The sequence below is a fragment of the Echinops telfairi genome, unplaced genomic scaffold (assembly GCF_000313985.2).
Source record: "Echinops telfairi isolate 266 unplaced genomic scaffold, ASM31398v2 ScPeMD7_3533;HRSCAF=4204_0, whole genome shotgun sequence".
Taxonomy (NCBI): Eukaryota; Metazoa; Chordata; class Mammalia; order Afrosoricida; family Tenrecidae; genus Echinops; species Echinops telfairi.
In genome coordinates, this window is record NW_022107431.1 from 41,786,544 (window position 1) to 41,804,586 (window position 18,043).

The 18,043-nt window shown below is 38.7% G+C and overlaps 1 protein-coding gene across 1 annotated transcript in view; it reads right to left on the reverse strand.

The window, feature by feature from the left end:
* Positions 1-18,043, reverse strand: part of REV3L (REV3 like, DNA directed polymerase zeta catalytic subunit) — a 177,139-nt gene that overhangs the window by 106,248 nt on the left and 52,848 nt on the right. The window contains exons 2-4 of the mRNA XM_004702008.3: positions 9,870-10,059; positions 7,838-7,912; positions 1,860-2,020 (exon numbers count right to left, since the gene is read on the reverse strand). Of these exons, the coding sequence (XP_004702065.1) occupies positions 1,860-2,020; positions 7,838-7,912; positions 9,870-9,964 (331 nt within the window). The 5' untranslated portion in view covers positions 9,965-10,059. The remainder of the gene's footprint in view (positions 1-1,859; positions 2,021-7,837; positions 7,913-9,869; positions 10,060-18,043) is intronic.

Consider the following 18,043-nt stretch of genomic DNA (forward strand, 5'->3'; position numbering starts at 1 on the left):
ATTTGCTTATGTACCCACTTTGTCTTCAGCATTCGTGTTGGGGTAGGCTGGTGTGCTTCTTCCCTGTGGGTTTTGTTGTTTCTTAGCTAGATGGCCGCCTGTTTGTCTTCAAGTCTTTAAGACCCCAGATGCTGTATCATTTGATAGCTGGTAAAGCCCATTTCTTAAGGAGTACAGGAAACTTGCAAATATGAGGGGCTTCAAAATGTTTGTGAAAAAATGGAATTAAAAGATAACATAATTTTTTCCATTAACTTTTTGAAACGCTTCCTTTTGTAAAAAGTAAGGCATATACTCCTCATAAGTAATCGGTGGATTAAGGAATATTTTACAAGGGAAATTAGAAAATACTGAGATGAATCAAAATATACATACTATATACGAGGGGTTATGTCCCCCCAAAATGAGAGTTTCCCTCCCAAAGCTATGTAATTTTTTTTACAAAACAACCTTATCACTTTCAAAGTACTCTCCATTACATTTGTCAAATCTGCAATTCCATTCTTAAACACATTTTTCAAACTCGTCTCTTTTTGGATGGCTGACAGCACCTCCCTCATTTTTTTCTTCACCTCTTCTAAGTTGTCAAATTGCTGTCCTTTTATGTCTCTCTGCATTCACAGAAACAAAAAGAAGTTGCAGGGAGCGAGGTCAGGTGAGTAAGGTGCGAGGGACAAGAGAGGCATGCTGGTTTTTGCCAAAAACTGGTGCAATGAGATGGTTGCATGAGCAGGTGCACTGTTGTGGTGGCAAAACCAGTCCAATCTGTCACAAATCAGGCCTTTTTAGTCACACACTGTTACGCAACTTTGCAGAACCTCTAAATAGAAAGCGGATTAACAGTCTGACCTGGTGGAATGAACTGCAAATGCAACTATAAATCGACATTTTCATCTATTCAGGAAGTTGACCGACATCCAGACAAGCTTTTTCATCAAGGGACTTTCACCTTTTTTGAAATGAGAAAAGCACTCATACACCTGAGTTTTTCCATAGCGCTGTCCTAGTAAGCAGTGTTCAACATCACAACAGTTTCTGCGGCAGTTTTCCAAGGCCGTGAACAAAATTTCAGTCACATGTTGTTCTCTTAAATTGGCCATCATAAAAAACAAGGTTCAACCAAAACTGCTTTCATGAAAAAATTCACTGTGACTAGAGAGAACTTTCCCAGGTGACGTCACTGGGCTCACTAACTCCTAGCAAGTTCCTTGATGCTCGCCTAGTGGGAAAAACGTGTACTACGGGAGCTCTGCGCTGCCCAGCACAATTCTGGCTTCTTTTTGGTACCCCCCTAATATCCCTCAACCTACAGGGTGCAAGCAAAACACTAGCATTTAAAATTTATGTAGGTAAATTTAAAATTTAAAAGTCTATATTTAAAAAAAGAAAGATGATTGTGGAATTCTACGTGGTGGGTGAGTACGGCGTGCTACTTAAAGGGTATAGGTGTCTTTCTGAGGGGAAGATGATGTTCTAAAATGGACTCTGGTGATGGTTTCACAATTCTGTGAATGTGCTAAGTCACTGAATCATGCACTTTAAATGAGTGAATTATATATGACTTATACTTCATTATCTATTACAAAAACAAAGACATACAAAAATAATTTCTTTTAAGATACTTCATCTGACTAATTCGAATCCCATTTCAATTCTTATTTTCTAAGTATACGTGCTATTTTATAAATCATGATTATATACCAAAATCTTAATCTGTTTGGAAATGTTGATGATAACATATGTACAAGTGTGCGTAATACAATTGAATGATGGATGGTTGTAAGATTTGTAAGAGCTACCCAATAAAAAGATTAATAGAATACATTTTTTTTTATCTGAACCTGTGAAATTAACCTTACTTTTCCTTTTTGCTTTCCGGAACTTGACAGCAGCCAGATTTATTAAGTTCATTCCATACAGATTGTAGTCAATGAAGAGCTGGAGGAGGTAGGGAATATGCGCTTCATGAGGCTGGTAAAATTTATTCATTATGGCTCCACTTTGCAAAAGTTCACATATCCTAAATTAGAAGAAAAAAAGTTCTATCAGGAAATTATATTCCCAAAAATGTTAAGTAAAATAATTATTATGCAGATAGAGAATAAAATACAGCATATAAGCACACAAAAGCACATCTGGATTTTTACTGAGTTTGTTTTTGTTAAAAAGCCAGTGTCAAAAGAATTTGAAAATATGAGCTTTTCCCTTTAAAAATATAGAAATACATTTGAAAATATTATACAAACATTCTAAAAAAGCAAAAAGGTGGGAGGAAAGGAGAAAGGGGAAACTGATCGCAATGATCAACGCATTAATACCCCCACCTCACCCCAGGGGGATGAACAACGGAAACATGGGTGAAGGGAGACAGTTTATAAAACATAAGCAATAATAATAATAAAAGTTATCAAAGGGTCATGAGAATGGTAGGGAGGGATAAAAGGGGAACTGATACCAAGGGCTCAAATACGTAGTAAATGTTCAGAAAATGATGATGGCAACATATATACAAGTATGCTTGAAACAATTAGTGTATGGAAAGTTAGAAGAGCTGCAAGAGCCCCCAATAAAATTATTTTTTAACAAAGCAAAAAGGAAATGAGATTCATAAGCTCACTGTTCAGAAGTGTTACAACTTAATTTTTCTTAGCTGTTTATCCCCCCCGCCCCCTTTATGATGGAACATAGAAACAACAAACAATTATAAATACCACATATACTTGAGTATAAGCTGACCTGAATATTAGCTGCGGCACCTAATTTTACCACAAAAACTGCATTAAAATGTGCTGAAAAACTGGGCTTATACATGAGTATACACAGTAATAAGTGGAATGCAGGGGAAGCATATGAAGCATCTAGAAGAGATGGCAAATTGATGATTTCTGCAAGGTCTTTGTGGGAACTCTAAGTCTCTAAGTAGGAGATTAATTTGAGGTACTTTTTCTTCAATACAATGATAGAGTAGTTCATGCAGATAAAATTCTAAGGATCACAAGAAAACAGCTTAGTCAGCAACTGAAGCCACTGAATGCAGTTTAGTCAGAAACTGGAGTGAGAGGTGGCGCTAGAGAGCTAGTGAAAAGACCAACAGGACAGTCTGCTAAGACATTTGAATAGGTGTTGGAATTTGCCTGAGCAGGGAACACAGAAAGTGAAATGACCAGACTAATCACCAAACGCATAAGATTACAGATGGAGAGTGAGGAGGCTATTCTGGCAAAACTAAGCTAATGGTGGCTGAAACAGGGATCAGGGAAAAAGAATGATGCCAAAAATATATCAAAAGTGAAAGGGTCAGAATTTGACAAACTCGATGAGGAGAGTGAGGTAAAAACTGAGGATGCTGCCTAAAAGCGACTGATGATGATGCTGTCATTTATTAAAGTGGAAAGTACTGAAGGAAAAATGGAGTTTCCCTTTTGAGGAGGAGGGATAAAGTCAAGGAGCCCTGTTAGCACAGCAGTGAAAGTGCTTAGCTGCTAAACAAAACGTTGGCAGTTCAAACTCAACAGCTGCTCTGGGCAAGAAAGACGTGGCAATCTGCTTCCTATGGGACAGTTGTACTCTATCCTCTAGAACCACTGTGAGTTAGAACGACTCAACACAAACAAAACAAGGGTAAAGTCCGTTTTAGATATTCTGGCCTTAGTGATACAGTGGGTTACACGTTGGGCTGGTCAGCAGTTAAAACTCAACAGGCTTTCCATACCTATAGAGATTTATAACTTCGGAAACCCAAAGGGGAAATTATTGTCTGTTTTATAGGGTTATTATGAGTCAGAACAGACTCGATGGCAGTTTTTGTTTGTTTATGTTTAGCTAAGGAGTTTGGTGACGGTTAAGAGTTGAACTGATAACCATGAGATTGATGGGTCAAACTCACCAGGCATTCTATAGGAGAAAGATGAGGCTGTCTGTACAGGGAAAGTGAATGATTTAATGTGGCTCTTCTAGTCAAAGTCTCTAACTCCCACCAAATGATCTTTCCCTGCGTGGGTCTGGTTAAGAAGGTGGGGGCAGATACTGATAGGGTTTGCTTGTGAGTAATTCCGGACAGGATTCCCCGGAATGCCATACTGCTGTGCATAAAATGAGCTCTCTGAAAAGCAAGAGAGATCTTATTACTAACAACATCTAGGAGTAGGCCTGAGATTCCTGCACAGTAAACCTCCTGAATCTGGGGAGCAGTGGCAGAACTAGGATGGAACAGAGTGATGAACTTCCTAACCCCAAGTTAAGATGAGTGCTTTTGTAGAAGAGGCTGGCTTGTGGGATGGGGGTGCCTCTGGGCACTTAGTTGGGGAAGTGTGACTTGATGATCCAAGGAAGAGGAGCTGAGTTCCTTCTGGCAGAGGCTGACTGGAGTGGGTGCCTCTGGACACTTATTTCAGGGAGCTGGGTTTGCTGACCCATGAAGCTAGAGCTGAAAGCCTTCAGGTTGAGGATTACACAGAGCGAAGTGCCCCAACATGTCCGGGTCCGATAGTTAGGTTTGCTGTGTCAACTAGGCCTTCATAGAAAATGTGGGTAGTGTTTAATCAGGTTGAAGCGTGATTGGAGGGCAACCCAGATAAATATTTTCTGCTGTCAGCATCCTGCCTCTCCTTCCTCCCTGGTGACAGGACCAGCAGCTTGAGCTAGTTCTTTGCCTCAACTGTGTGCTGCACTATCTGTGGGCTGAGCCAACCCACAGATTGTGTAGATAGAGTTTGAGGCTCCTTCAAGATCTGTTTCACCTTGATGCTTGAGTTCAAGATCATGGGGCCTGCTTTGCTAAGCTTCCTGCTCTGACTACTGCTGCCCTACCCACCCTGTCCTGCCTGAGGGCAGACTCTGCTTTCTGCTTCCTTGACTTTGGACTGGCAGGCCGCATCAGTGGAAGGACCTTCAGTATATTAATTGTTCCATGAAAAGTGAGTTAAACTGAGTCCTCTGTACTGCTGTGTGGACTAATTAGCCGTTATATTCCTTTTCACTGTATTAACCTAACCTTTTATATATATATATATATATATATCCATATATATGCTTAACACACCTGATAAACAACTACCCTGAGCATTTTTCATAGGCATTACAATATGTTGACATTCTTAATAAACCCTTTAACCATGAATTTTGTCTGTGCAGCCATTGCAATGGACATTAGAACTCAAAAGGTAAAATAGAGAACATTAATTAAGACATCAAATCTGCTCCTGGAGAGATTTACATCTCAATAACAGTTTTACAATATAAGATTCCTATTGCTAAACAGGAATCAACTAGATGGCAGTGGGATTGATTTGGGAAGGTTTAGATATAATGGGGTGTTTAGGTAGATTTCTTTGACATTAGAAATGATAATGAAGATGAAAATAAGAATAATTTTATTAATAGAGGCAGGAAGTTCTTCCATTGCATTGTCTCATGTAGAAATCAACATAAACCTATTATCTTCATTTTGTAAATAAGGAAAACTAAATCTTAGAGAAATTTAAATAATTGGCTGAAATGGGACAAATAAAAAGTGGCAGAGCTAAAACTCAAAACAAATGTTCTGATTTTTGAGCCCTCACTCTAAAAGGATTCATCTATTTATTCAGTAGGTGCTTTAATATATTGCTATATTTGAAAGCCAAATGTCTAACGATTAAAAACAAAACAAAACAAAAACAAAATAGAAAAGAAAGTTGAAAGCCTAAGACAGAAACCCACAGAATAACTATTATTATTGTTGTTAGGTACTGTTGCGTAGATCTTTTCCATAAGCTTCTTGTTGTTTTTGTTTTTTAAACTGTTTATTGTGATGTGGGTGATTACAGAACAAACTGGTTTTCTGTTCCAAAATTTAAACATATTTAGTTTTTAACACTGTTTGCAACCCATACTCTTCCCACTATAACTCCATGTTTCCCATTTCTATTCACCTCCTAGGCCCAGTGAATAGTATGCTCTTTTCCTTCGTAGCCTGTGTCAGAAATTTTGAGTTTATAAAGGTTTTTGTTAGTTGTTCACTGCCTCTTTGCTAGGCTACAAGTTCCTTGAGGACAAGAATCATGAAGAATTTGCTCACTACTGTTTACCCTGCAATTTCCATAGTGCATCATATAATGTAGGTACTTTATATATTTTAAAAAATGAATACATGGATAATTGTTAAACCAGGCAACTTCAGATGAATACTGTAATAAGCAGGCTGTATAATGTAATGTAAACTTATTGGAAACAGTTTAATGAGTGATATAGTCCAAATAAGATAAATAGATTACATTTATACAAGGAGAATTGCAATTTATAAGTTATCTATTCAAAACAAAAAAACCTTATACCTGGTTCCCTCTTTGAGTACATTTTGTGGCTAGGAAGTTTAACTTTTTATCGCTGACGTGCAAGAAAAAGTAGATCCATAGCTTGTTCTTTTGTACTCAATGAATATGAGAAAGTGTGAGTGGAGGGGATCTGGCCTGCACGCACGCACACACACACACACACACACACACACACACACACACTCATTCTGGAAAATTTGGTACCTTACATAATAAACCAAACTAAACCAAACCCACTGCAATTGAGTCGATGCCAACTCATAGTGACCCATAGAACCGTGCAGAACTGTCCTTATAGGTTTCCAAGACTATAACCTTTTACAGGAGTAGAAAGCCCATCTTTCTCTTGAAGTCCAGCTAATGGTTTCAAACTGCTACCTTTCGAATCACAGCCCAACTGGTAACCACTATGCCACCAGGGTTCCTTCACCTTTACATAATACTGTTTAGGATAAGGCAAGGGGTAAGGTTACAGAAAAAGCTAGTTCTCACTGATTACCTAGAAAAGGGAATAATCATTGGGATTAAGGGCTGTGATTCAGTAAAGTACTCAAAAGCTTAATGAATGACCTAATCCATAGTAAACCTCATGTCCTTGTGTTTCTTAGTGCCTTAATTCATTCTGGGGAGACATTCAATTTGTGTTCTAAGAAAAGGATGGCCCCTTTAGAGCCCAGCACCTGCAGGCAAAGAGATCCTCCTGAAAAATCAATACTCATCCTCTTCATACGAGTCTCCACCAGACAGTAAAAATCCTTGTTTTGAACCCAAAAGATGTCTGAAATCTTCTAGATATGTGTCCTTCTAATAACCTGAGCTCCAAGATAATGGAGAAAGTGGGCTAAAGACTAATTGAATGAAGGAGGGGGGGGGGACTACTAACCTTCCCTCAAACAAACAAACAAAAACCCCTCAGGATATAAGGTTTTATTAAGGAATCAGCCCTAGTGGTGTAGTGGCTATGCGTTGGGACTGTGACCCACAGTCTGCAGTTCGAACCCACCAGCAGCTCTGCAAGAAAAAGATGGGGGTTTCTACTCTTATAATGTTACAGTCTCAGATACCCACACGGTGTCGCTATGAGACAGCATCAGCTTGATGGCAGTGAGTTTGCTTCAGAAAGAATCAGCAAGATTCTGCGAACTCGGAAGCCCACTCACCCTAGCTTCTCACACATTTTTCTGTGTTTCGAAACTTGAGAGCAAGGTTCTTAGTATTCAGCACCTGGGACGGCCAGCAGAGCACTAAGGTCATAAAGGGCAGCTTTCACTTCTCCTTACTGACTCCTACAAATTCCCTATACCTACGATAGGAGAGAAGCTTAAGGGACCATGAACCAAGATCCTGCTATTCTTCAAATATTTTTCCTAGAGCCCCAACCATAAACATGAGCCCATTCATAAGTCTCTCTGTAGATATAAATGTATTTATTATGGTCTCTTTCTTTAATATATATGGCTTCTGTATGTTTTATTACTAAAGTACTTAAATGATAGTTTTCAGAGACTTATTTATCTTTGTACCTTTTCACCATTGCAGGATTATAAAGATAGATCTTCATAAAGTGTCTTTCCTTCTCATGATAACCATAAAAAGGCCTGAAATATAAGAAAAAGGTATTTTAAATTATTTCCATCAGTCAGAGATGAAGTAACATAACTTACTGCCCTAATTAGACTCTACTGGCTTGATTCCATTTTACTTTAATATTATAAAGCAAAGACCTTCCAATTAAATATTACTTAAAGTGTCAGGGGGAGCCCTTGAATTAGCTGAACCATACCCAATTTATTATTTTTTTATGGTATCACTTACAAAAAATTAGGGACAGAAAGGAGCAGCAAACATAACCTCAATTCATGATGACTCTTATAACGTGTCCTTTTTCTGGCTTTTCAATGAATATGTAGGAGAGAAATGAGGTCTTCCATGCCCTTCTCCCATCTCCTTCACTCCCAGTCTCAAGCCTATTACACTCTCATTTCTTTTTGTGTTGAAAAAAGAAACCTTCGTGCTTTTCAAAAACAGTCCTATAATTAACAACACATATCATCTGCCCTATTCAGCTCTGTTTACAATTAATTTTGCAAGTTCACAAAGCAGCAACATAAAATGGTATGGATACATAGGGAAATTCTTTGGCAGGAAGTTAAAAAAAGTCAAATATTGCTCAAAATCAAGTAATAACTCAGACAAAGTGTGGGACACTGAATTTCTACCAAGTTTTTCTGTGCGCCCCAGTCCTCTAATTTAAAAGAGATGCCAAAAATGCAAGAGATTTATTATAGAAAATATTTGTGACAGAATAAGAGGAGGGACCCAGCAGAGGTTGGGAGAACCATATGGTCTAATGTGAAGTGAAGGAAAGAGGAATGGAAGGAAGTTTGGGTCTTGCATTGCAGTGCAATTCTAATGAAAGTTCAGCAAGGCTATCATGGAAACCCCAAGCTAGTTGCCCACTAGGAGTCCTGTGTCTCTTACCTTCCTACACCAAGGAGCAGGACTTCCTAAGTATCCCTACCATGTTCAGTCACTGGCTGAGAGCAGTCTCTGCAAAGTGTTTTCAGATCACATGGGGTGATGGATTAGGTTTCAGTATGCAACAGTGGGGACATCAGTCAATTATGCTCCTTGCAGTTGAAGATCTGAGAGGTGCATTCTCATGAGTGCCATTACAGATTATGGTGATGTGTCTGGTCCTGGGCCATCGGTGAGAACGACTAGTCTACATGATTCCCTTCCTCTCACACCTTTCTAATCTCATTTTGTTCTACTCTCCCCTTTCATGCTGCTTCTCCTTCACCTCCTTCAAGTCTTTGCTAAAAAGTCATTTGCCTAGGCAGTGAAATCTTTCTTGATTAAAAACAAACTATCACACCCGCTGCCATCAAATTGACTCACAGCTACCCTTAAGGACAGAGCAGACTGCTCCATAGGGTTTCTGCCATAACTTTCTCCTGTGGAGTGGTTGATGGGTTCGAACTGTCAGCCTTTTGGTTAGCAGCCAAGTACTTAACCACTGAGCTCCTTCTTCCTTTATTATCCTATTTAAGAGTTCCACTTGCCCACTTCTCCACACCTAACCCCCAAAGTTTCCTTATCCTGTCCTATACCATCTTTACTTTCTATAGCATTATTTACCTTTAATAAACAGATTTATTCTGTATACATTCTATATAGGTCTGTTTCCCACGGTAAGCTCCACGGCAACAAGCCCCTCTGTTCTGTTTATCTATCTCAAGTGCCTGGAAGAGTGCTTGAAACACTGACCAGGCTTAATACATATTTACTATATGAGTAAATTTCTATAGTATTAGGAAGCTGGAGAAACAGGAAAGATTAAAACAGAGATCAATGTTAACCATCTATCCCTTTTTGATTGCAACAGACATTTATTTTAAAAGTTATCACAAGACACTCTCCCCATTTCCACTAACTAGACTAGAGGTAAAAAGAACATGAACGAAGTGTTTTTGAATCAGATGCTTCTTCTAATTAGAATACCAATAGATCTAGAGATACATCAAAATTTGAAAAGATTTATCATGTACTTACATTCCTGATACTAACGACACTTTGAACACATGCTGAGCAGTGGAAGATGGATTGCCTAAAGCCACATTAAGTGCTCTGTCGATGCTGAATGCCATCTGAGAGAGATAGCTTTCTGGATGCTGTCCATACCCATCATATGGCACATAGAGGTAAGGAAAGATGCCATGTAGATGAAGACACGTCTTCTGACCTAAAATGTAACATATTATGCAGTTTAGTCTTGAGAAGCAATTAACAATTTTAGCATTACAATGTCAGTACAAGTCATTTAAATGTTCTAAAGGCAGCACAGTTTACCTTAGGTAAAGGTTGAAAATTAACTCAGAGTTAACTGTATTTTAAAACAGAACACTTGGAAATATTTTATAAACACCAGCATTTTTATGATTTGATTAGTAATTTTAGTGAAAATGATCAAAAGCCAATCAGTGTTATGTACATCACTGAATCAATCTATAATGCCACTTAGCACAGTGTCAGGAAGTTTTTAGGAATTCACAGAAAGTTTACTAAAGACATCAATTAATGTCTGTTTCGCATAAATGTTTTCAAACAAAAGATTTCCCTAAACCAAAGATATCACCAGGTGAAAAGTAAAATCAGTTTGAGTGTGTGAAATTTTGCTATTAGAAAAAACAAACAGCAGCAACAAATCAAAACAAAACCCCTAAAGAGCAGTTATCTGCAACAGACTTGACGATATCTAACCTGTATATTTAGTGGGGGCGGGGCAGGGAGAGGAGAGGAAAACACTTTCAAGAAGTCATTCTATTGACTGAGGTTCAGAAAGGGGTAAATGGTGCTGGCTGGCCCAGCTTGATAAAGTAACACACGGAGAAACCACAAAAGCAGCTCCACGGAAAGAGCAATGTGTCTCAGACAAGGTGAGTAACAAGAAAAACAGCAACAAAAGCAGATGCGCTGTTACTCCCATGACTCGGGCAGGGCTGGATAGAAGTGGTTCCTGTCATCAGAGTGTTGTCCCCAGTTCCCCTTGGGTGCATGCCATTTGTCTAATTTAAACAGAGGAGAAGAGCCATGATGGAAGAACACATCCATTTCTCATGCTGTCACTCACTGTCCATCCGAGTACTGCTCCTGCCAACACAAGCCACGTTTCTCCTCCCTCCACCCTGGGCTTCACTGTTTGCTTTGTACGAAAGCAGCTACTCTATACATAAGTAGACGGACCCCTGGAGTTTCATTATACAGTGTTGGATCGCTATTTCCCACTGATAAGTCAGATGATTCATATAAAGTATTTAGAAAAAAAGACCTATGTCCTGCTGTTACCTCAAGTTTACACTACTTATGTGGAGTAACATCAGCTTGTCGTATTTGTAAAGTATAATTACAATGGAATTAACCTAGACATGCAGAAGTTTTTATACAGTATGACAAAGTTAGAAAGAGCAACCACATAATGAAATAAAATTTGTACACTCCAGACTGTGATTTGAACCGAAAACTTTCATACTTTTGAAAAATTATAAATTGTGCTACTGTTAAACCAGTTTGTTTCTATTTTTAGCATCAAGTATATTAAAAAAAAAACACCAAGCTAAACTCACTACCATTGTACCATTGAGTTTATTCCGACTCATGAAATGAGAATGGAGAAGGTGGAGATACATAGGAGTAGTCTACATTAAATTGATAAATAAATAAATCTAAGATCCATGATTATTGAAATCACTTATTTGTACAAGAATAATAAATTCCTACGATACTAACTTAACAGCTAATGTTCCTTATTAATGGGACTTTGATAACAGTTTTATAAGAAACAATTCCAAAATCAGATTTCTATAGTTTCCTTATAGGCAGGGTACTCACAAAATTTCTTATGAAAAATAATTTTTCTGTGAAGTAGTGGTCACAGTAATTATTTCTTTTGACAGTAATCTTCAAGTGTATGATTTAGATTAGAGGCAGGAAATTATTTAACAGGCTTTGGGTTGAATGCTTTATTTATATTATTTTTAAACCTTCAAACAACTTAGCAAATATCACAGAGGTGAACTTCCCCCCAAAGTCTCAGAGTTATTAAATAATTGAAACATATCAATTTAAGATTTAAGACAGATCAATTAAATCTAAAACCAGTAACTTTCTACTTAACCATGTTAGTTCAATTTTAAGTTACTGTGTTGGCTTATTGAAGCCTGGTGACAGTGTATAACATGTTGGGCTGTTAATAGAAAGTTTAGCAGTTAGAATACATTAGTCCTTCCTTAGGAGAAAGATGAGGCTCTCTACTCCTATAAATAGTCACAGCCTTAGAAACTCCTAAGTGCAGTTCTACCCTGTTCTATAGGGTTGCTATAAGTAGGTATCAACATGATGGCAGTGAGTGGGTGAGTGAGTGATGGCTTATTATTTTATAATAGCCTATTTCCTTATCTGACTCCCCTACAAATTCTTTAGGCTCTGAGACTGTTTAATGGTTTTAATGCCCCACAAGACTGCACATACTACACAATAAATATATACTAAATGAATGTGTAAATGAAGCTCCTGCAAAACAGAATAATTGCTTAAGGAGAAAGGGATGATGTGAAAGTTTCTGAAGTAAAACACAAATGCACAAAAACAGAGGGACTCTTGATACAATTATTGGAACTCTGATAAGGGTTACAAGAGGGCATCCATATGTAGGGCAGGGTGAAATCCTAGCTTATTGCACGTTCCTACCCTATATGATCTTAAATATTACATGCAAAGCTATAGTCAGTACATCATAGACATTCTTCTCTGTTTTTGTGATAGCTAAGGAATGGCTCAGTACTTTAGTCACCAGCTCACCCAGAACAATCTCCTGAAGCACAATCATAATACAAATAATTCTTGGCATAGTACTACCTAGTCTAATACATAACACAAAAGAAAAAGAAATGTTAAGAAAAAAGAAGAAAAAGAATAAAATAAAGGAAAAGAAATATATACAATGTGGATGAGAGTCAATTACTTCTTGGCAACAACCACCTGTAAAATCTGTAGTTCTGTAACAGCAACTCTATCTAGACAAGATATAGACCATTTCTATTTACTTCTCCATCAGCTTTACCCCGCAAAAATCTGCCTAGTCACACAGCTGTGAAGTCCCTTAGGTAAAGTAGTCTACCTTCAACTGCACCAGTTAAAATTTCAGTTCAGCTGTGAAAAACGGTTCTAACACGAGCAACTGAAAAATTAAAATTAGTGGCTTCTTATAACACGAGTCTGGAAGTAGGAAGATAGGAAAAAAGATCCAGGTTCTTTCAACATCTACTTATCGGCCTAGTCAAGAGGAATTTGACTTCAGAGGCTTTTGCACTATAGGAGTCTCACATACAGCATTTTTAAAGGATGACTTTATAAAACTAGTAAAAGGTACTGCTACACATTCTGCTAAACGAATCCATGAAGTTCTGTGGGTTAGGTGTTGGGTTGCGTACCACAAAGTCTGCCTCACTATCCACTTCAAGGAGAAAGATGAGGCCATCTGGTCCTGTAAAGCAGAAACCCTATACAGGAGAGGTTCTCAACCTGGGGTGGAACTACCCTCTCACAGAGGTCGCCTAAGATCATCGGAAAACAAATATTTCATAATATATAATTACATATTCTTTTGTGACTAATCACTATGCTTTAATTATGTTCAATTTGTAACAATGACAATACATTCTGTGCATCAGATATTTACATTATGATTTGTAACAGTAGCAAAATTAGTTATGAAGTAGCAGCGAAAATAATTTTATCGTTGGGGGGTCACCACAACATGAGGTGTTGTTAAAGGATTAAAGGATCCGCGGTGTTAGGAAGGTTGAGAACCACAGCTATACGTTGTTGCTAATACATAGAATTGACTTGATAGCAGTAGGTTTTTGGTTTGGCTATGTACTTTGGGATTCTTAAAAAATCTAGGCTATTAACTAATATGCAGATCTAAGAGAAAGAACGACCCGTTTTCTGATTTTCTTCTTTCATGTTCACATAAGTTTAATTTGGGCAATCCAGCTGTAGGAATAAAGGCTGTCTTATGAAGAATAAAGCCACCTTCACAGATTTAAAAAACAACAACAAATTTTTTTAAAGAACTTGAACTTTCACATTTGAAAGGTGCTGCTTAGTTCAGAAGTTACAACAAAATTGTTTCAGGGAGGCCCCAGGGAAACTTGTTACACAGTATTTGTATCTATTAGTTTTTAAAGATATGACAACACTTTATGTACTGTTGGTATGACTAAGGTAAGTGCCTCTGTACTGGCCACTACTGGTGGGTTCTGAATCTAATCTTCCATCGAATCTAGAATTACACTAAATCTTAAATCCTCTATAGTCCAACATTTGTGCATCCAAAATCTTGTTTGTCTATTCAGTAGTTGCCTCTACTTTAGTAGACCTATTTTCAATAAACAGAAAGACTAAGTCCCTGTAATTCAAAGGTCTACAAACTTCTTATATGAAGTGGCAGACACTGTGTATTTTAGGTTTTATGGCCCATAAAGTCTTGTACACTTACTTTACATCTGCCATATGTAAATGAATGATCAGGGCTATGTTCCAATAAAATTCATTTACAAAACAGGCAATGGGGAAGGATTTGGCCCATGAGTAACAGTTTGCCAATATTTATACTAATTACTTCTCTATCATCATTTGGAAGTGAAAAATAGAATGCCTTTCCTCCTCTCCCCAATGAAATAAAAACCATGCTAGCCTAACAGCACCTCAATAGACTATATAAGATATGCTTACTTTTAATTATTTTGCAACCCTATCTCCTACCTGCCCCAAACTGGTATTTTCAAATGCCTCATTTGCATTTGAAATTGAACATTAAATAAGGAAGACCATAGAAGAATCCATGCATTTGAATTGTGGTGCTGGTGAAGAATATTCAAGGTACCAAGGACTGCTAAAGTAAATCTGCCTTTAAAGAAACACAACTAGAATGCTCCATAGAAGCGAGATGGCTAGACTTTGTCTCACAGAAGAGACCCCATCCCTAGAGAAAGTTATCATGCGTGGTAGAGGGGCAGCAAAAAGAAGGTCCTCAACCAGACAGAGTGACACAATGGCTGCAACAATGGGCTCCAACATAGGAACAATTGTGAGGATGGCTCGGGCAATGTTTCTTTCTGTTGTGCATGGGTCCTTTTGAGTCGCAACGGACACGACAGCACCTGACAACAACCTTTCAAATATCACACTCAATCTAGGAAAAGTTTTAAACGAACCTCTAGTTACAAACAGAAAAACTTGTTATTTTTGCAGAGTATTTCGTATATATGTAACTTTTAATATTTTCTTCTTCTTAACTAGATATCCAACTCATGGTGACTCCATATGTGTCAGAGTAGACCACGTATGGTCTTCAGTGGCTGATTTTTCAGAAGTGGATAGAACACCAATCCTTGCTTGAGGTGCAGCTCAGTGGACTGGAACTTTCAACCTTTGGGCTAGTAGCTTCGTGTGTTAACTGTTTGTACTATACCATGGGACTCTATCTTCCTAGATCCTTCCTTTCACTAACTCAGTCTGTTTTCCTCGGGTTCTTTCTTAAGCTATCATTTTCCCTCCATCTCCCCAAACCATAAAATGAAACAATCAAAACTCCTCGTTGTCATAACTATACAAAATAAAAACCTTAAGGATGTACTCTTAGACTAAGACATCCCATTTTTAGAATTTAACACTAAGGAAAAAAGTAAAGGTGTATGTGAAAATTTGGACACTAGAATGCGAGGACCTATGACTAATAAGAGTGAAAAAATTAAAAACAATATTTTAAAAATTTCCAAAAACTAGGGTATTGAGTAAACCCAGCTCACTGTCTGGTTTTGCTATAGTTTATTGGGGGATTTGTTGCTATAAAGTTTTATAAGACCACACCACACTTTTTTTTTTGGTCAACCTGGCTGCTTTTGGTACAGGGGAAGCTAATTATATGCAACTGAAACTATTTAGCCTCAAAATCAAAATAAACTGCAAACATATCCACTGTTATTGAGGTCAACTCTGACTCCTGAAGACTATCGAGGGTTTCTGAGGTTGTAAATTTTTATGGGAGCAGAAAGCCTCCTCTCTTTCCTGTGGAGTTGCTGTGGAGTGTGAACTGCTGACCTTGAGATTAGCTGTCCAATGCTTACCAGGCAGTGCCATCAGGGCTCTTTGGTCATTCACAGAAAACGTTTGCCAGCACTAGTAAAAGACAATGCAGAAGCATATTTCCTAACATAAAATAAATATTTTTGTCAGGTGATACTATGATAGGAAGGAGCCCAGCACTGCAGTGGTTAAATGTGCAGCTGTTCTTTAAAGGTTGTCAGTTTGAACTCACCTGTTAGTCTGGGTAAACTAGAGAAACTCATTTATGTGTAAGAGACAGTTTTATATAAAAGGGTAAGTGTACATTCAGAAAGCATCCCAATCCCATCCAGTCCAAGCCCATAAATCGAACTTAGCCCATATGTCCGACACCAATCTACAAAGTCCTCCTCAGACTCATACAACACACACAATGACGCCAAATGCAGGAGGATCACAGGCCAGTGGGTAGAAAGTCATTAAATCCAGTGGTGGGGTAAGCATCTCAGTGCTGGCAGGGGTCTCCATGAAGCTTCTCCAACACCCAGGGCTGCATCGGGGTAGTTCCATGTGGCTTCTCCTCAAGGATGTCTCGCAGGAAGTGAGCCTTATCAGCTGAGGCAGAGAACTAGCTAAAGGCATCTGCACCTTGGTCGGACCATCAGAGAGCAAGACCCATGAGAACCAGAAGGGAGAGGATCACCAAGCCATTTTAGCTCTCTGCCCTTCAATTAGTTCCACGTGTTTATCAGCCAGGTTGGTACAATAAACCTTAACTACCTCACCCCGGTTACTACTCCAAGAAGAAAGCTGTAGCAGTTGCATCTGTTAAAGAGTTATGGCCCTGGAAACCCTATGAGGCAGTTCTACTCTGTCCTATAGGGTTGCTAAGAGGTGGAATTGACTTGATGGTAATAAACAGTAATGCACAAAGTAGTACTGTAAAATCTTGATGAAATCTGTCAACATGATCACATAATAAATGAAACAGTATTTTATTTGTGAAAAGAAACCAATTTGTATAAATAAATGTAGATCTAGTGGTGGTGGTGAGGGGGGCGGGAGCACATGGCTGTAAGCCAAAATATAAACAGGAATTAATGAGTAAGTGCTTGGCTGGTAATCAACAGGAAGACTGGCAGTTTGAGCCCACTAACTGCTCTGTGGGAGAAACTCAAAACTCACTGTCATTGAGTCAACTATAAGACAAGGTAGAACTACCTGTGAGTTCCTGAAACTGTAGCTCTTTATGGAGTAAAAAGCCCCATCTTTCTCTCCTGTGAGAGAAAAGTCCTGGGTAATCTAATCCCATAAAGATTACAGCCTAAGAAACCCTATAGGGAAGTTAGGGTCACATGAGTAGGAACAGACTCAACAACAAACTCTGTGATGCCCACCCTCCTGGCACAATCGCTGAAGACAAAATGGATGCACAAGCGAATGTGGTGAAGAAAGCAGATGGTGCCCACATACAGCGTCTGGGGCAGTGGTTCTCAACCATCCTAATGCCGTGACCCTTTAATACAGTTCCTCATGTTCTTTAAGCATGGTGTACCATGGGTAACAGTCTTCATGCCGGGTACTCATATGTGGGTGTATTTACATGTGGGCAGACCTGCCTGGAGACACATAAAGCAGTGGTGTCTCGGTTCCTAAAGAAATATATGTGTCTTTTTTTTTTAAATATATGTCTGAGGTAACCCTTGTGAAAAGGTCATTTGACCCCCAAAGGGGTCACAATCCACCAGTTGAGAACTGCTGGTCTGGGGTCTTAAAAGCTTGAAGTTAAACAAGCAGCCATCTGGCAGAGAACCAACAAGTTCACGTGCAAGAAGCGCACCAGCCTGTACAATCATGAGGTATCATCGGGACCAGGTACCAGGCATTAGAAGACCCGTAACAAACAAACAAACAACCATATTGTTGAAAACGAGGGTGTTCGGAGCAGACACCCAAAGCCCATCTGTAGACAGTGGGACATCCCACTGTGGGTCACAGGGAAGTGATGAGTCAACCAGGGCACAGTGAAGCACTGATAAAACACACAATAGGGACTTCCGGGAAGATGGCGACGGAGTGACACGTACCAGAGGGACTCC